At 37.5% G+C, this 20,241-nt stretch overlaps 1 protein-coding gene across 10 annotated transcripts; it reads left to right on the top strand.

Annotated features, from left to right (window-relative positions):
- The first annotated feature begins 239 nt into the window (after positions 1 to 239).
- Positions 240 to 20,191, top strand: LOC311299154 (uncharacterized protein). 10 transcript variants are annotated; one of them, XM_084422572.1, is made up of 41 exons: positions 240 to 304; positions 996 to 1,063; positions 1,158 to 1,226; positions 1,648 to 1,680; positions 2,809 to 2,850; positions 3,160 to 3,201; positions 3,389 to 3,427; positions 3,933 to 3,971; positions 4,118 to 4,168; positions 4,255 to 4,305; positions 4,985 to 5,038; positions 5,129 to 5,167; positions 5,628 to 5,774; positions 6,408 to 6,440; positions 6,547 to 6,585; positions 6,694 to 6,717; positions 6,813 to 6,860; positions 6,951 to 6,995; positions 7,096 to 7,140; positions 7,273 to 7,317; positions 7,404 to 7,451; positions 7,527 to 7,562; positions 7,916 to 7,975; positions 9,332 to 9,379; positions 9,615 to 9,662; positions 10,333 to 10,392; positions 10,661 to 10,705; positions 10,874 to 10,921; positions 11,000 to 11,029; positions 11,137 to 11,184; positions 12,514 to 12,549; positions 12,632 to 12,685; positions 13,385 to 13,429; positions 13,531 to 13,581; positions 13,653 to 13,697; positions 13,780 to 13,815; positions 14,466 to 14,510; positions 14,806 to 14,859; positions 15,751 to 15,786; positions 15,998 to 16,042; positions 19,699 to 19,800. In XM_084422572.1, the coding sequence occupies exons 1-41, from the start codon at positions 294 to 296 to the stop codon at positions 19,731 to 19,733; spliced, it is 1,917 nt and encodes a 638-aa protein (XP_084278698.1). In that variant the 5' UTR covers positions 240 to 293; the 3' UTR covers positions 19,734 to 19,800. The 10 variants fall into 10 exon arrangements, with proteins under 10 accessions (XP_084278698.1, XP_084278702.1, XP_084278700.1 ...); XM_084422576.1 differs by having other exon boundaries at positions 19,705 to 19,800; XM_084422574.1 differs by having other exon boundaries at positions 13,783 to 13,815.
- The last annotated feature ends 50 nt before the right edge of the window (positions 20,192 to 20,241 follow it).

Here is a 20,241-nt window from a genome sequence, read left to right on the forward strand (position 1 = left end):
ACATATTCATCAGCATTTCTGCATTGTAATGCTTGAAGACTGCAGATCTGATCTGAAAATGAATTATGAATTTAAAAACGTCGCAGGACTCACCTGTGGTTTCATTCTTCAGAGGGAGTAGTTTGAATGGCACGGGTTGGGGTTAGACATCAAGTCCTGCCCCTTAACAAGATGGGGGGCTGGAAGGGTATAAAATGTATTTTGGTGCCCAGTCAAGCATAAGGAAGTCAAAAGCACGTTTGCTGGTTGCTTTATGTCTGCTGCACAGTTTCCCACATAAACCAGTGCTAAAGATGCTGTCACGGTAAGTCAATGGCGTTTGATTAAAAAGGACTCTTAAATTGACTTCTTTGATAGTGGAACAATTGATCGCTAATTAATCAATATATAGCAGAGAGGAGCTGTGAATTTTTTTATTAAGGTGCTTGTATGAGGACATTCATGCATTTGGCAGATGCTTTTATCTAAAGTGACTTTACATTGAAGGTATATGGATCAATTCTCGCATTCCCTTGGTATCAAACCCATGACCTTGGTGTTGCAAGCACCACAAAAGCATGTTTTATGTAGGATTTGTATTTAATAATTTTGCATTTCAGTGAAATTTGCACATGACTTGTATCTGGTTATAGTTTAGAGTCTGTGCTATTTTGATGTTGGGAGTCTCATTAAGTGATATACTGTCCAATTACAGCTGTGCTTTCTGAATATTACAATACTTTAGCATAAAAATATGTATCTTAGTGCTAAGTATTGCTTTTAAGCCGTACTTGTATTTTTTAAAAACCCAAGCACTGAATTTACTTTCCAAGTTAAAACAATATTAAAAGCGTACATTTCTCAAGAGAATAGTTGGCCATTTTCAGAGCTGTTATTGAGAATATGCATTGATAAATTGCATGATATATACCCTAAACAGCATCTAACTTAGTTTTGGGGGGGTCATTGTGCTTCACGTTTGCTCATTCTGGACTCTTATCGTTTTTCTTTCACAGAAATCTTGTAATTGCTTCAGTGGCTGTTGTGTTTCTGGTGTCCACCATATCAACGGCTCCTGTTGAAGGTACGAGCTCTTCTCCCAGAGGGCTTCATTAAATGACACACTCTTGTGTTTAGCATACAGCGGCCGCACGTATTTACACGATCTCTCCGGACAGATAAGGAGCCAGAGGAAAATGACTTTGAGGCTGAAGAGGGTGAAGAAGAACTGTCTGAGGAGGAAGATGGTAGGAGATGATGGTCTTTTAGATAGTAAAATAATTAAAATGTCCCAAGGAGAGCTGATCATACCACAGAAAGCTCATATTGTGGGCAATTTGATACGACATGATCCTGCAAAAGGACAAAATGAGAAGTTAATACTATAACAATCATGATAAATAGTTTCTTGAATCGTTTTTTTAAACACGTTAAGCTTCATAAACCCAGTTTTTAACACCATTAAAGTGAGTAAAGCAACAGTTTCTAAGAGAAAATAAAAGAGCCTTTAACTGACAATAGATGAATGTGAATCCTAAACTCAGTGGACTCGTGTAATATTCTGATAACAGTCAGCAGATCTGTGAGCGATTCAGGACAGAAAGAGGAGAAGGGCAAAACAAAGGAGCGGTTGTTATAAACTGTATCGATTTTCCCCTTTCTTTACAGATGATGATGACTCCAAAGGTCAGCATATGAAGGGTGGGTGACAAGTTCACAACTTACCACCATTGTGCAAAACCTCAGTCATCTCTAATAAGTCATAATTTGCTTTAAAAGTCAGTCTTGCTTAATGAGGCTGAGCTATATACATATGGGGTTCTGCCATAATCACATCAAAAATTACACTTACAAAAAAGTACAATGGTATTATTTCTTGTATAATGTGCTTTTGGACTAGTTGTCATACCTCGTTTTTTGGCCTCGATCATTATGATTTTAAAGTGCCATGTTGAATAAATATGGTAATCATACAGTATCATTAAAGTAGCATGCTGCCATATATATTCTGGACAAGTAAAACCATGTTGTTGTTTTTTGGAAAGTATGCTATTCTTTGAACAACCTTGTGGTATCATGTTAATACCATAGTACAGTGATGGTAAAATGACCAAAATATGTAATATTTACATAGTTTTTCCATTGGATTTCATTGGAATACCATAGGATAACCATGTGATACAACCAAGGTACCACAGTACTTTTTGTAAGGTAATTAAGATACACCACCGTTTAAAAGTTTGGGCTCTGTAAGATTTTTCACCAATGCTGCATTTATTTGATCAAAAAATACACTAAAAACAGTCATTTTGTGAAATATTATTACATATATTATTGCAAAGCTGAATTTTCAGCATCATTACTCCAGTCTTCAGTGTCACATGATCCTTCAGAAATCATTCTAATATGCTGATTTAATGCTCAAGAAACATTTCTGATTATCATCAATGTTGAAAACTTTTCTTTGATGAATTCAAAGTTCAAAAGAACAGCGTTTTATTAGGAACAGAAATCTTACAGACCCCAAATATTCCAGCAGTATAAATAACAAATGTGAATAAAGACTAAAAACTGACAAAGATTTGGAGGTTTTAGACGCAACAAAAAGAAACTAAAATCACATCTAAAATGTTCATAAAAGCCTATAAAAGCAACTTAAAATGTATATAACTGGTTTACACGAGATGCAAGCCCCCTTAAGCGCATGTAAAAAGAGAGTTTTTGTTCCTCCAGAGGGCCACCTGGCCGAAACTGATTGATTGACCTGTGAGAAATGATCTCTGGGAGTCTTAAGAATATGTTTCTTGTTCCTCTCCCTCTTTCCCAAAGGAGCCGGATCGCAGCAGGCCACTGCAGCACCCAAAGGCTTGGGTAAGGTGAAGCTAATCCTCTTTAGAGCTGGAGGTAGAGAACACTGAACCTCTCAGCACTGGAAAATAGTTCACTGGGTGCACCCTACTCAGAAAGCAAAGCCAATCGGTACTTAATCTGGTTTAGGGATCAGGTATGTGGAGATTTTGCCGCAGCGGCTGAACGGCATTGCTCGATTTATTAATAAACGTGGAAAGATGAAACATCATCAGCCGCCTCAGGTGCACGGGCCTAGCGCAGTGAGAGGGCATGTTTGTGGGACTGATGTTTCGGGGCCTTGTTTAGACTGAAAGGCTGTTTTTCTCCAAGGTATGACTCCTGGCAGCGGCGTCGCGGGCGAATCCCCAAATGGTAAGGAAAGTCTACTCGATAACGCAAAAACAAGTTCTTTAAAACCTGTTCGGAGTGCATTAGCCTCTCATGGCCTCTGGTGAAAGGTGAATTTGTTGGAAGTTAAATGGCCACTTTTCAGGCCTCGCTTTTCTGTTCCTGAAGTCCAATACATCTTTTGACAAAAACCTTTGCTCTTGTTTCCCAGGTCAGAAACTTAATGGTGGCACTCAAACTGGCCAAGTCTGTAAGTGTGAACCTGATCTATCAGGGGCAAAACTTTCACACAAGCCCTACTTTAGAAGAGCAACACAGACTGACCCTGTGTAGAAAACACCCCAGCTTGCTTCGCTCATTACATTATGAAAACGCTATTTCTGGACATTCAATTTGTTTAAAAAAAGTTTTTTTTCTTGGTTATGTGAACGCACTTTATGGGAACATTTCAATTTGCAAACATTATGGGAATGTTACTTTTGAATGTTTTCAAAGAAGAAAAAAAAAGTTCATTATGTATCAGTATTGATGTTCATTCTTAACTTTGAGAGAACCTTGCCAGAATGCTAGCCAAAGTTCTGTATACCTTGTGGTACTATTGTGAGCATATTTCCCATGGTCTTTTTAGTCCTCATGACCTCATGTTGTTTTCTGAAGAAACTGTTTTGTTTTTACCCATTGAAAGTGCTAAAAATGACAGTAAGGTTGACTCTTTCATGTCCAATAAGAAAGTAAAAGTGTTTTTGTCATTCCAGCATCAAGCAGCACATCAGCAGCTTCAGATGGAGCAAACGGTAACCAGCATCACTCAGAATAATAATGTTTTGTTGTTCATTTAACTGCTTGTCATTGGATTACTGAAGCCTTTTTCAGACAGACGACAGTGTTTTATTACTGTAGAAAGAATGGCCTCTCAGTAATGCGTCTGTGTGGGTTACAGGAAGTAACGGTAGAGATGGTTACTCTCGCCCGCCTGGATCAAGTTCTCATGGTACGGTATTCGCCTGCGGTAAACATGCTTTCCTTTGTTTTTGCCCTGACAAGCTTTCCTAATCACCGTATTTATTTCACTTACAGGTGCAAGTTACGATGGACAAGAGGGGTCCAAATCAGAGATAGTTCCTTCAGGTACCCGATCACTGATTTTGACCTGAAAAACAAACATATAGCAAGTAAAAATTACACATTCAATACTAAATGCCATATTATGCACTATATTCAATACAAATATTACATTTTATATAATAAAAGTGTATACAATATAATTGAACATATAATTAATATACACTACTGCTCAAAGGTTTGAGGTCAAGAATAGATATTTATGTATTTAAAGGAAGACTTATGCTCATCAAGGCTCCATTTATTTGATCAAAAATACAGTAAAATCAGTAATATTGTGAAATATTATTGCAATTTAAAATAACTGGTTTCTATGTGAATATACAGTGAAATGTAATTTATTCCTGTGATCAAAGCTGAATTTTCAGCTTCATTTCTCCAGTCTTCAGTGTCACATGATCCTTCAGAAATCATTCTTATATGATGATTTGATGCTCAAGAAACATTTCTGATTATTATCAATGTTGAAAACAGTCGTGCTGCTTCATATTTTTGTGGAAACTATAATCAATGAGTAGAAAATTCAAAAGAACACCGTTTATTTGAAATCTTTTGTAACATTATCAATGTCTTTACTGACACTTTTGTCATCCTTTCTAAATAAAAGAAAAAAATTAATCGTACTGACCTCAAGCTTTTGAACAGTAGTGTATAACATGACGAGTAACCATGAAACTGTTCTCAGGTGTAGGAGCTGGAGGAACGGGTGCTAATGGAGGTTCAGGATCAAAAGTCCCTGGTAATTACATTCAGAAACCTTTAAATTATTGTTCAAAATAGGATATTTCAAAGAATTTAGAAACTTACTAATAAATTGAATGCGTTTCAGGCACAGACGGGGGAGTCCATTCAGTGTCCATTTCTGTTGGTAAGAGATCGATCTGTTTATATTGGCAATCAGGGTTCATATTATATTTTATAATTTGTTTATATTAGGCACACCAAATCATATTATATCCAAAGGCCTAATAATATTGGAATATTCTCTAAAACTTTACTTGAAGTCTTCATATATAATGCATTATGTAAGTATTTTTAATGCATTAATTATGCCTTGTAATGCACATTATAATGCATTGTGTGATCTCATGAGTTGTAACCACAAAGTGAAATTCATTAAAACACAATGAGAATCAACCAATTTCAGATGTAGCAAAGGAATCTGCAGATATTATAATGCATTTTCACTTTGGTTACATTTATATAATGCATAATGTATTATACATAGAGTCCGCAAGAAATGTGTTAATGAATATTCTAGTGCATGAAAAAGTAGGGGTTAATTTTTTTACGCACCACATAATGTGATATCTTTGTCAATCTCACAGTGCCATCAGGTCAAGGGTCATCAGGCCACATAGCAGCAGGTCATGGGTCAACAATGTCATCCAGCCACACATTTGACCGACCATCGGCAGGGCAGACGTCAGGTGGTGTGGGTGTCGTTTCCTCCGAGGTCCAATCACAGCCTGAAGGTATTTAAATCAAAACGACCAAATATAAGACTTACATGGTGACCTCCTCATGAAAGAGCACATTTTTACATTTTCAACCTTCTTTAGTGTGTAATGTTGCTGTTACAAAGTCCCTCCAGCGGGAGTTATTCTCTATATCAGTGTCACTGTTTCTAAACTCCCTGAAACGCCTCCATTGTAGTCTTGAGTTTTCTTCCGGGAACGAACACGTCACAATATTCCTCATTTAAATAATTCCCGCCCATGACATACACAAAATAAAGGTGCGGGGCCTGATTGAGATAGTTAGTAGTGTGTTCACAGTTATGATAAGGGGCGGGGCATTTACCAAACACGCTCAAAGCGTTTGACCAATCACAACACACTGCTCCAGCCGACCAATCAGAGCACATTGTGCTTTTCAGAAGGAGGGGCTTCATAGAGACAGGAACTAAACAGAGTGTTACTGACAGACTGGGAAGAGAGGAGTTGTAATAATGTACAACAATGTATAAAAAATAAGGTGTTTTTGAACATTCAAGCATGAAAACCTATTCTAGGTGACCCCAAAAACTTTGTAAAAGGGCATAATATGGCCTCTTTAAAATGATTTATAAGCAAAAGTTATAATAATGCTCTGTGCATTGTGTTCAGGGTCAGAGGGATTCGCTCCACAATATGAAAATGGTATGTGTACAACAGGATCTCTCTACTGTATATCATGGAGGTCATTTCTTACTTCTTAAATGCTGTACACACTTATACGAGAACAGATCTTGTCTTCTTGCATCAGGGGAAACGGCTCACGACGGATCTCAAATCGAGTCTCCAGGTGAAAAACGTCACAGTTTACATACACCGCTTACCTGAGGAAAACAAATGTTTTCTGGTAAATGATAACTGATGTCATACTGTATCCTTTTTTGTCTTGTAAATTCAGAAATCCCAGAGATAGAATCTAACGGTGAGTATTATTGTGTGTTATAATAATACACAATATTGTGCACCATATTAATCAGAATGAGCGATTTAGTCACGTTAATCGGGTTCCTCTCACAGGTAATGGGCACAAACAGCTCCTGAATGGAGGAGAAACAGGATTCACAGGTGAGGAAACAATTCTCTTTATGGACTGACATTTCATACAACATGAAACAGATAATAAAAATAACAATATCTTTGCTGTTTTTGATGCAGGTTTGGATCATTTCATGCCAGGCACAACTCAGATTCAAGGAACAGGTATAAAAAACATGATTTAAAACATGGAAGGACACTTACACCGTTTTCAGTTGAGATTTCAGTTCTCACATGTGCGTCTTTTGTTTTGTGTACATCTCAGGTGGTTTTGATTCATTTGGCACAAGCCCCCATCTGGAAATTACAGGTAAACATCAGTTCAACTCTTCAGGCCTACAAAAACGAATTTTATTTTGTCAGTTACCGAGTTGAATCTATCAGTCTGTCAATAATGTGAGCATCAGAACAAACTGAATATAGCAGAAACTTTTCATTGCAGGAATAATAGACCAATCAAGCCATGACTTCCTTGTTGGCTTAATGGGTGAGCATTCCTTCATTCTCATTCATTAATGGAAGGAATATTGAATGCTGTTTCTCAGTTTGGACTCTGAATGTCTCCCTCTACAGGTGGAATAGGAGAGAGCTTTGGTCCAGACACCCAAACAGACGGTCTAGGTACGCTTTTAGACCTCTTAGACACTCCTCCAGACGTTCCGCCCACATGCCTAGTAACTGACGCTGTCTCAACAGATCACATGGGACTCGCATTTCAGGTGGATTCGGCAGGTAAGCGTCCACTTCACGTTGTCCATTTTTCATAACCAGAGAGGCTTGATGTTTATGGCTTTTGGGCTGCGGACACCAGAATTGCTTTCTGCTGATCTCATTGGCCTTGTAATAAACAGGACGTCCCGCACTAGTTAAATTTACATGATTTACATTTATGCCCATGCTGTGAAACGGCTCACATACGGCGCTGAGAGCCTTCCTCCAATCCGTCCAGCCGTCACGCTGTACTAATTATGGGCTGCGCTGACAGAATAAACCAGCCAGTTTCTGTGTTCTACCTAATAATTTACTGAGAGATGACTGGTGTGAATCAAAGCTGTCTTTTCTCTCTCACTCGCTCTCCGTTCCAGCCGCTGGCCTGAGTCCAGGGCACCCGTCCAGTGGCGGCCCGGTTCTAGACGCTCCTCCAGGTAATGGCTGCTGGCTGCCGCTCTGGCCTCCTTTAGGTCCTGTAAATTCAGAGTGCTTTTACCCCAGTAGCCATGGGATTATCCCAGCACACGTCTAATAAACTCTGTCAGACTCACAGTCTTGACACGGGCTCCAAAGGGGGTGTAATGACAACTTTCAGAGACGTTTTTAGTGTCACGAGAGGTCACTGGGGTTTCATGCATCTGTCTGGATTACACAGACTGATCACTGAAATCATAACTCAACTTACTGAATGAGTGTAGGAGAGTAGATAGACAGACAGACAGACAGACAGACAGACAGATAGATAGATAGAGAGGTATAGATAGATAGATAGATAGATAGAGAGTTATAGATAGATTGAGAGGTATAGATAGATAGATAGATAGATAGATAGATAGATAGATAGATAGATAGATAGACAGATAGAAAGGCAGACAGACAAATGATAGAATAGATAGATAGATAGATAGATAGATAGATAGATAGATAGATAGATATATTGAGAGGTATAGATAGATAGATAGATAGATAGAGGTATAGATATAGATAGATAGAAAGGCAGACAGACAGATAATAGAACAATAGATAGATAGATATATTGAGAGGTATAGATAGATAGATAGATAGATAGATAGATAGATAGATAGATAGATATATTGAGAGGTATAGATAGATAGATAGATAGATAGATAGATAGATAGATAGATAGATAGATAGATAGATTGAGAGGTATAGATAGATAGATAGATAGAGTTATAGATAGATTGAGAGGTATAGATAGATAGATAGATAGATAGATAGATAGATAGATAGATAGAGGTATAGATAGATAGATAGAGTTTTAGATAGATAGATAGATAGATAGATAGATAGATAGATAGATAGATAGATAGATAGATAGATAGATAGATAGATTGAGGTATAGATAGATAGATAGATAGATAGATAGATAGATAGATAGATAGATAGATAGATAGATAGATAGATAGATAGATAGAGGTATAGATAGATAGATAGAGTTTTAGATAGATAGATAGATAGATAGATAGATAGATAGATAGATAGATAGATAGATATATTGAGGTATAGATAGATAGATAGATAGACAGATAGATAGATAGATAGATAGATATATTGAGGTATAGATAGATAGATAGAGAGGTATAGATAGATAGATAGATAATCATAGATAGATAGACAGACAGCTGTGTACTCTGACTTTATAAAAAATGCTATAAAATCATTAAACCAAATAGTGTGAATAAAAGAAAAATCATCTTTAAACAGTCACGTCAACATGTCTAGTAAAGCAATAATCTACCTTGTTAACCGTCTCTTGTTGTGTATATCAGATTATGTCTCTGCTGACAGTGGGAATGGTGATTATACCCACTCAATCAGTAAGTGAAGTATTTGTCTGTTTACTAGCATTAGATTGATAGTGTGTTAACAGACAGGGCCGTGGCTGGGGTATCTGGGGTATATCCAGGGTATCTGGGGTATATCCGGGGTATCTGGGGTATTTGGGGTATCTGGGGTATATCCGGGGTATCTGGAGTATATCCGGGGTATCTGGGGTATATCCGGGCCCCAGTGCAGGTCAATATGTGGTTAAATAATCACTTGTGTCTTCAGGCACGTCTGATAATGGAGCCCAATCAAAATCACCGGCCGACACAACAGGTAAACTGATGTTGAACAACGATCCTGCATGGTCTGGTGAAGAGCGACTTGAAACACTAAAACAGAAACCCCCAGTTTCACAGACGAGGTTTAAGCCTAGTCCCAGACTAAAGTGCAAGTTTGAGCTGTTTTAAATGAAAGCAACTTGCACCGATATATCTTAAAATATGTCAGTGCTATTGTTTTGTCTCGAGACGCACACCAGTAACATTTCTTTCTAAGGCACATTTATAAAAGCGACTTAAAGGGATAGTTCACCCAAAAATGAAAATTCTATCATTGTTTACTCACCTTCAAGTTGTTCCAAACCTGTATGAGTTTCTTTGTTCTGGTGAACACAAAGGAAGATATTTGGAAGAATGTTTGTAATCAACAGATCTCGGTCCCCATTGACTTCCATATATATACTATGGTAGTCAATGGGGACCTAGATCTGTTTGGTTACAAACATTCTTCCAAATATCTTCCTTTGTGTTCAGCAGAACAAAGAAACTCATACAGGTTTGGAACAACTTGAAGGTGAGTAAACAATGATAGAATTTTCATTTTTGGGTGAACTATCCCTTTAAATCTCCTGATTAAACTCAGGCCTAACCCTGGCTGAATCTAAACCCTGTCTGTGGAACCGGGCCAAAGTGTGTTGAATCTAAAACCAGACTAATTTTTACAGATTCATCAGTAGTCTTTGAGACAATGTCACATCTGGGTCATTCATTCATTGACTATTCAGGTACGACACCTATTTTGCTAACACTTTATAATAAGGTCTTTATGCATTAACTAACATAACTTAAACAAACTATAATAAGCAATGTATTATAGCATTTATTCATTTAAAAATGTATTAGCAAATGTTGAAATGAACTTAAATACTTTATTAATCTTATTAATATTAACTAAAGTAGGTAACTAATGTTAATAAAAGGAACTTTATTGTAAAGTGTATTTTCAATATAGACACGAGACATGATATTCATCTGTCGTGTTGTTCTCCTCAGAAGGTGGGGCCGATAATAACGGTGCAGATTCACCCGATACGAACGGTAAGCTCGAGTCAACATGTCAACTCACCTTTCCTTTCTGGAAAATGAATGCTACTTTTGCATGGTTTCTTGCTGGTCCAAGCTGGTTGACATTGACAACCTGGTATGTCCAGCAGGGATATGATCATACGACATTATTTTGACACATCGTTTATTACTGCATTACAGGAAACGGAAACGGAAACGGTCGGCACAAACCTATAGACATACAGAAAGGTACGTTCATATCTCTATAAAAGCATATAAACACCTAAAAGAGAGAGAACTGCAGTGTGTGTCTGGATTCGTTCACAGGTGACCCTCCAGCCGTTCATCTCGACGTCAGTATGTGTCTAGCAATAAAACACACAACTAATCAATCAACACACAATCACAACATCATGTTATTGACAGAGTAATATCCTGGAATCAATGTGAATCTTTCCCGACAGGCGGAACAGGCCATCATGAGGCTGCGACGGAGATGCATCACACAGCTGGTACTATATCAGCCGGCTCCATGACATCACTGAAACTCTATTGATTTGTTAGCCATAATTCAATTTTTATGCGTCTTCTCTTGGCTAGTCGGTCTATAACCAAGTGGGGTTGCGCGGGTTTACCAAACGCCTGTGCTCAACACGGAAAATATTTCTCAAGGCAGGTTTAAAGCCGCCAGGAAATCCCAATCAAAGATTTGTGGCTTTTGGTGCACGTCTGTAACCCTATCAATATCAATATCTATATGCTAGTTAAATATTAAAGTTGACGAAATTAGTTAATATACACATTTAAAATGTAAGAATCATTTGATGTAACTAAAGCATATTATAGCTATTTAAAAAAGGACATGCTTTTTGATATGTTGATTGCAAAACTATGCTAAAACACTTTATGGTGTCTTTAAATGTAGCCAATATTTAATATAACTAATTTTGTAACAAACTATTTCATCCATACACAACTGTTAACGAACAAAGTAAGTCAAGACCCTACAGGCAAAACCATTGTTTTCTTTCCATGCACTGGTCAATATTGAGATTTTGCTTCTATGACATGTCCTTTTTATTTATTGATTAATATTTTATTCCTAAAATATGGTGATTTTTTATGGCTGTTGACAATAATTTCTGATTTATGAAGGGATAAAAATAGAGATTCTCTGTAAAAATCTTTAACTCTGATGTCAACAAAATGAAACAAGAATTTTAAAACTGGCTTTATCCAATGTTCATATTTCTGTTCTAGAAATGGATGGAAATTAGTGCATACTTAATTAGATAAAGCCTCATTTGCATATTTTAAACAACATTTCAGAAAACAAAACAGTTGTCTTAATTGTCTTAATGGGGAATAGCCTATCAGTTACAATGTTCTCCCTGCTAACCTGTGGCATCTTCCCTTAAATGAATTGTTCCAAAACCTAGTGGGTTGTTCCAAAAAAAGTAGGCAGTATTATTTTATGGTTTTACTCAAATTATTATCTAAGGTATTTGTAGAGAAGAGATGAATAAAACCCATCCAAAATGGTGACATTGAAAGATAGGCCTATGTTTACCATAAATTATAGCCTACCATAAAAAACTTTATTACAATGAATACTTAAAGTTATTTATAAAATAGTTTTATCTAATCAAAACAGACAAATATTTAAGCGTTTTTATACTGAGCTTGTGTCATTAGCTTAGCATCATGCTAACACCAAACTAATATCGTGAATTGTGAGTTGAGTATTTATCTAGTCGGAAGCGGTTGATCTCGACAGCATTGCAGCTCTCTAGGTTTTGAAGCAGAGCTAATAAGTAATAATAACTTACTTGTCTGTACAGGAGACCAGCATGCCGTCAGCTCACATCCAGATGCAGGTCAGTGGCATCACATGAATCACCTTTGCGCAAATATTAGTCTAGTTAGCACCTTTAGAAATGCTATTTTTCTTATTTTCAGTTGGCGCAATTGATCTAGTTGATCACACCCTCAGCCCTTATGCTGACACGACTGGTAAGAAAACATTCTTATTAATATGTTTATAGGTTAAATGATAAACTTAATCTCTTCATTTTAATGCATCTCTCTTTTTACTTCTTTGCTTTTTATTACTTTTAATATTTAATTGTATTTCTTATGTATCTGTAGTGATTGTTATGGAAGCCCATTTCCGCATCAGAAGAAAAAAATAAATCATGCTTTTGTAGATAAAAAATCGAAATTATAGAGTATAATACTTTTTATGAAGGAAATTATGACAGTTATAATTATGATATTAAAAAGTCAAAATTATGACATACTAAGTTATAATTGTGACATAGCCTACTAAAACGAAATGATAAAATACTAAATTAAGATTATGAGAAAGCCAATGATATGAGAAAATGTCAAAATTATGAGATAAGAAGTCAAATTTATGACATACTAAGAAAATTATCACAAACTAAGTCAATTATGACTATCATATGAGATTAAAGATTATGACTAATAATAATGATGACTTTTTAAGTCAGAATTTCAACTTATTATGTCAGAATTTCAGCTTTTTAATTCAAAATATCGACTTTAATCTTATATGACATACTTATGCGGCAGAAATGGGCTTCCACAGATTGTTGTGTGATTCTTTTTAAAGTCTTTTTATGTAAAGCACTTTAAATTTTTATTGTGTATGAAATATGCTAAATCAACTTTGTTTCGCCCCTCTCAAAGGACTTGACGGTGTCACCGGTGGAAGTGCGCAGACAGATATGGCAGGTATTATCTTTGAAATTTGACCAAACATCTTGAATAAATCCACCATGAGTGATTGTAAAAGCAGCATTGGTGTGTAATAACGGAGCTGTCGATGTGATCAGGTGTGGCGGGTGATCCGGTGACTGAAGGACAGGCTCAAACAGACGTGACAGGTGAGTGAACAACATGCAAATGAGTACTTTAAGTAGTAAATATTTACAACATGCTATTTCCTGTTATTCAGGGCAGGGACACCTAGCTGTGACTGACGGCATGCCGAATTACACAGGTAACCACGTTTCCTCAGCTCATCCAGACACATGTCAGTCTATCAGGGCAGGGTTTCATGTGTAGTGTGTGTTTCTGAAAAGCAGATTCTGTTCATGCAACTGGGACTGGATTCACAGGTGAGTTACCTTTAGTTTAACACACACACACAACATGGTCTGTCTGAATACCGTTTAATGCACAGGTAGTTCCAGTCCGTTCTATATTAATGCACTGAAGCACACACACACACACACACACACACAACAAGGGGGTAACTTCGCTGTTTTTGAAGTAATTAAACTTTCAGTTTCATTTTAAGTTGAGAGAGACTCTGCACAGACGCAGGTAATTCACACGCACATCTTTCTCTATTTCTCTCTGGATTTTTAATTCAGATAATGCTGTAATTCTTTCAAATACTACATTTAATCTTTCTGCACTTGATACTTTTAGCAATGCATCTGATTCAAAGCGGGCAGATTGTTACATCTGACGAGCCGTAACTGACTGTCAAATATTGCACTGCAAACAATCAGTAACAGTTTTAACTTGTCAATGCTGGTAAATGACCATGGTATAAGCTGGATAATCCACAGCTAACTGTGAATTAAACGATTTGAATGCACTCCGCATCATGTGTTTCTGTCTTCACGTCGTACATTAAAATCGTTTAATGCACATACAGTATATACAAGGGTATGTTAAATAGTGTATATGTAATAATGAGCTTCATCAACAATCTCTGTATGATTTCTCTGGCATATCAATGTTCTTGTCAAACTTTCAGATGCCTCAGAGACACATAGTAGCATGGTTCAGACAGACTTACCAGGTAAATTACGTTTGAAAACATCTGTCTCATCAGGTGGACTGACTATCCAGGTAAGCTGCCCTTATAAAAAATATACCATGGTAAACATAGTTTCTGCAGAGAATGACAGAAAGACACCGAAGGCCAGTTTGAAGGGAATTCTGTGTGATTTTGCAGTACAATAACAATGGGATTTTGGTGGAAACTATGATTACCATGGTCAGTTTTTTGCAAGGGTTCGCTTACAAAGCAGAAATAGTTTTAAAACATTATTAAAAAATCATATGAACCAAACCTTTCTTAAACTCAACTCCAGTCACAGGGGATCCATTCACAGGGGTTTCCTCACAGACAGACGCCATGGGCACAGGTGAGTGACACACAACTACAACACAAACTACAAGAAAAATAAATAAAAAATTTCAGCTGAACCTCAAGGGACTCTTTGGAGTCCAAGGAAGTTTATAACATATCTGCAAATTGCATATTATACACATTCATAACATTAATATTTGTAATCAACAAGGGTGCATTAAATCAGTGCATTACATTTTATAATGTTACAATGGATTTGTATTTCAAATTAATGCTGTTCTTTTGAACTTTCTATTCATAAAAGAAACCTGAAAAAATTATTAAGCAACAAAAAATGTTTTCAAGAATGGTAACAATAAGAACCATTATTAATAATTGAGAACCAATAATAATCAAGCGGCAAATCATCATATTAGAATGATTTCTGAAGGATCATGTGACACTGAAGACTGGAGTAATGATGCTGAAAATTCAACTTTAACATCACAGGAATAAATTACATTTTGAAATATAGTGAAGTAGTTATTTTAAAATGTAATATTTCACAAGATTTCTGTTTTTACTGTATTGTTGATATATATATGTATATATACTGACTATCCAGGTAAGCTGCCCTTATGAAAATATACCAAAATATACCATGGTAAACATAGTATATACCATAAACATATTTATACAATAAATTATAAAGGATTAAATTCTATATATATTTTGTATAAATTACGTTTATTTTAATATTTTTTGTTTGCTTGGATCAATAACTCAACTGCGATAAAATATCTAGCCCCACAAAATAGATTCTTCATGTCAAATGTGTTTTTAAATCACACTACATCTCTAAACCTGCTTTACCTGCTAAACTGCATGTTAACAGGGTGAATTCATCAAATCAGTTGTTTTGATCTGAGCATCTCCATATGTCACATGGTTTGTTCTCCTCTAACAGGCCAACCTGGTGCTACGGAACAGACACAGCCAGCTGGTAAGCTTCAATGGAGTTCACTTCAGTCACATGAATTATGATTCTGATGATGATCCGTATCTTGCATTCACCTCCACCGCCATGCCAAAACTGTCATGGAAACTTATCATCCATAACCTTGTGAATAAATTCATGTCTGATGGAGATGCTGTGATGGTGAACAGATGCTCAACAGCTCTTCTCTTTTCTCTGTTTTGCTTGTTCTGTCCAGTATCAGCAGGTGAACAGTACCACACATCTGGTCAGGGTCCTGAAGGTGGGTCTGAAACTCTCCACGCACACCGTTTCATGCTGAAATATCTATGCACTTCGCATATTCAGCAGAAGCATAATAAAACAAACGGTCCAAATCATCTCAGAAATATTATGTTTGAACCTTCACCTGTATAAACGATACAGATGTTTGTCAATAAGGAATTATTTTAAGGTACACTACTGTTCAAAAGTTTGGGCTCAGTAAAATGTTTTTATTTAGCAAGGATGCATAAAATTGATCAAAAGTAACAGTAAATGTTTTTTAAAAGATTTCTAAAAGAAATGTCAGTTTCCACAAAATAGCACATACGCTATTTTATATATAATATACTGTTACAAACTATATAATATACTGTTTGTAACATGCAAACCGCTCTCTGTGCAATTTCAGTGTAAATAATATACACAAGAGTAGGTTTACAGAGGATTTGCACAGATATCCGTTGTCCTCGTGTTTCATGAAAGATGCTCAATGAGTTTGGACACCACACCAAGAGCTTAAAGGGATAGTTCACCCAAAAATTAAATACTCACCCTCATGTCGTTCCAAACCCATAAGATTTTCATCTTTAAAACACAAGTGAATATATTTAAATGAAATTTGAGAGATGTCTGTCCCTCCATTGACAGCTACGCAACTACCAGTTTTACACTTCAAAAAGTTCATAAAGAGAACGTAAAACGAATCCATATGAAGTCCAAATTTTCTGAAGAGACTAGATCGCTTTATATTATGTAAAGAATGATCCATTGATCAGCGAACATAAACAGAAGCTCAACTGAACTGCTTGAGAAGTGAGAACAAACCTCATGGGTTCTTGCAGAAGCTCAAACGTGCTGCGTAACACGAGAACGAACCTCATTGGTTCTTGCTGAAGCTCAAACGTGCTGCGTAACACGAGAACGAACCTCATTGGTTCTTGCTGAAGCTCAAACGTGCTGCGTAACACGAGAATGAACCTCATTGGTTCTTGCTGAAGCACAAACGTGCTGCGTAACACGAGAATGAACCTCATTGGTTCTTGCTGAAGCTCAAACGTGCTGCGTAACACGAGAATGAACCTCATTGGTTCTTGCTGAAGCTCAAACGTGCTGCGTAACACGAGAATGAACCTCATTGGTTCTTGCTGAAGCTCAAACGTGCTGCGAAACACGAGAATGAACCTCATTGGTTCTTGCTGAAGCTCAAATGTGCTGCGTAACATGAGAATGAACCTCATTGGTTCTTGCTGAAGCTCAAACGTGCTGCGTAACATGAGAATGAACCTCATTGGTTCTTGCTGAAGCTCAAATGTGCTGCGTAACATGAGAATGAACCTCATTGGTTCTTGCTGAAGCTCAAACGTGCTGCGTAACATGAGAATGAACCTCATTGGTTCTTGCTGAAGCTCAAATGTGCTGCGTAACATGAGAATGAACCTCATTGGTTCTTGCTGAAGCTCAAACGTGCTGCGAAACACGAGAATGAACCTCATTGGTTCTTGCTGAAGCTCAAATGTGCTGCGTAACATGAGAATGAACCTCATTGGTTCTTGCTGAAGCTCAAATGTGCTGCGTAACATGAGAATGAACCTCATTGGTTCTTGCTGAAGCTCAAATGTGCTGCGTAACATGAGAATGAACCTCATTGGTTCTTGCTGAAGCTCAAACGTGCTGCGTAACACGAGAATGAACCTCATTGGTTCTTGCTGAAGCTCAAATGTGCTGCGTAACATGAGAATGAACCTCATTGGTTCTTGCTGAAGCTCAAATGTGCTGCGTAACATAAGAATGAACCTCATTGGTTCTTGCTGAAGCTCAAACGTGCTGCGTAACATGAGAATGAACCTCATTGGTTCTTGCTGAAGCTCAAATGTGCTGCGTAACATGAGAATGAACCTCATTGGTTCTTGCTGAAGCTCAAATGTGCTGCGTAACATGAGAATGAACCTCATTGGTTCTTGCTGAAGCTCAAACGTGCTGCGAAACACGAGAATGAACCTCATTGGTTCTTGCTGAAGCTCAAATGTGCTGCGTAACACGAGAATGAACCTCATTGGTTCTTGCTGAAGCTCAAACGTGCTGCGTAACACGAGAATGAACCTCATTGGTTCTTGCTGAAGCTCAAACGTGCTGCGTAACACGAGAATGAACCTCATTGGTTCTTGCTGAAGCTCAAACGTGCTGCGAAACACGAGAATGAACCTCATTGGTTCTTGCTGAAGCTCAAATGTGCTGCGTAACATAAGAATGAACCTCATTGGTTCTTGCTGAAGCTCAAACGTGCTGCGTAACATGAGAATGAACCTCATTGGTTCTTGCTGAAGCTCAAATGTGCTGCGTAACATGAGAATGAACCTCATTGGTTCTTGCTGAAGCTCAAACGTGCTGCGTAACATGAGAATGAACCTCATTGGTTCTTGCTGAAGCTCAAACGTGCTGCGAAACACGAGAATGAACCTCATTGGTTCTTGCTGAAGCTCAAATGTGCTGCGTAACATGAGAATGAACCTCATTGGTTCTTGCTGAAGCTCAAATGTGCTGCGTAACATGAGAATGAACCTCATTGGTTCTTGCTGAAGCTCAAATGTGCTGCGTAACATGAGAATGAACCTCATTGGTTCTTGCTGAAGCTCAAACGTGCTGCGAAACACGAGAATGAACCTCATTGGTTCTTGCTGAAGCTCAAATGTGCTGCGTAACATGAGAATGAACCTCATTGGTTCTTGCTGAAGCTCAAATGTGCTGCGTAACATGAGAATGAACTTCATTGGTTCTTGCAGAAGCTCAAATGTGCTGCGTAACATGAGAATGAACCTCATTGGTTCTTGCTGAAGCTCAAACGTGCTGCGTAACATGAGAATGAACCTCATTGGTTCTTGCTGAAGCTCAAACGTGCTGCGTAACACAAGAATGAACCTCATTGGTTCTTGCTGAAGCTCAAACGTGCTGCTTAACACGAGAATGAACCTCATTGGTTCTTGCTGAAGCTCAAACGTGCTGCGTAACACAAGAATGAACCTCATTGGTTCTTGCTGAAGCTCAAACGTGCTGCGTAACACAAGAATGAACCTCATTGGTTCTTGCTGAAGCTCAAATGTGCTGCGTAACACGAGAATGAACCTTATTGGTTCTTGCTGAAGCTCAAATGTTCTGCGTAACACGAGAATGAACCTCATTGGTTCTTGCTGAAGCTCAAATGTGCTGCGTAACACGAGAATGAACCTCATTGGTTCTCACACGTCAAGCGAACATGCTTGAGCTTCTAACATCATAATTGATGTGTGAGTTGATGAATGTTTATAAGTGAATTGAAGCCTAAATTCAATCTGTTGATCATATAAAGCGATCGAGTCTCTACAGAAAATTTGGACTAAACCGCTCGATTAACATGGATTCGTTTTACGATCTGTTTATGAAGTTTTTGAAGCGTCAAACTGGTAGTTGCGTAGCTGTCAATGGAGGAACAGAAATCTCTCAGATTTCATCAGAACGATCTTTATTCGTGTTCTGAAGATGAACGAAAGTCTTACGGGTTTGTAACGACTTGAGATTAATTCATTCATTTTTGGATGAACTAACCCTTTAAATCAAAAGCTGCACAATTTTCAGCTAGTAAATGACAGTCCTGCTAGCTTGACCTCTGACCTCTGAACTGATCTCTGAACTTTCTGAAAGGTGCAGAAAATGTGGAACTGGAAGATACCTGCTGACTTCCACATGAAGCCGCGAGTGAGGTTTCTGCGCTACAGATTTCAGTGTACGGACCAGTACGCCTGGCAGAGGAACCGTGAACCCGCCCGCTAGACTTTAGGTCTCCTTTGTGTGTGTGTCCGTTTGTTTTATTTTTGACTATTTAAACATTCAGAGGATACTGTAACTTAACTTTTTATTGTGCCTGTTTATAAAAGTGCCCTGTAAGTATTTTATTCATTGGTGTGCAGAAACAAAAATCAAACTTGGAACGAGAAGTCACGATTTAAAACGTATTTTCAGATTAAATGCGCAGTGTAAATTTAATGAAAGTTTTCCCCCCTATAATGTCGCTACTGTATTTTCTTGCCTAGATATTTGAGCACTATTCTTTACGAATGTCACAAATTGTATATTGCTGAATGTATGTCATTTGAAGATAATCTTTACATTAAATTGAACATCTATTTTGAACATCAAATTCAAATATGTGTCATTTTACCTGAGAAACGCACAACTTTATGAAGA

Source organism: Rutilus rutilus (genome assembly GCF_951802725.1).
Source record: "Rutilus rutilus genome assembly, chromosome: 11".
Classification (NCBI taxonomy): Eukaryota; Metazoa; Chordata; class Actinopteri; order Cypriniformes; family Leuciscidae; genus Rutilus; species Rutilus rutilus.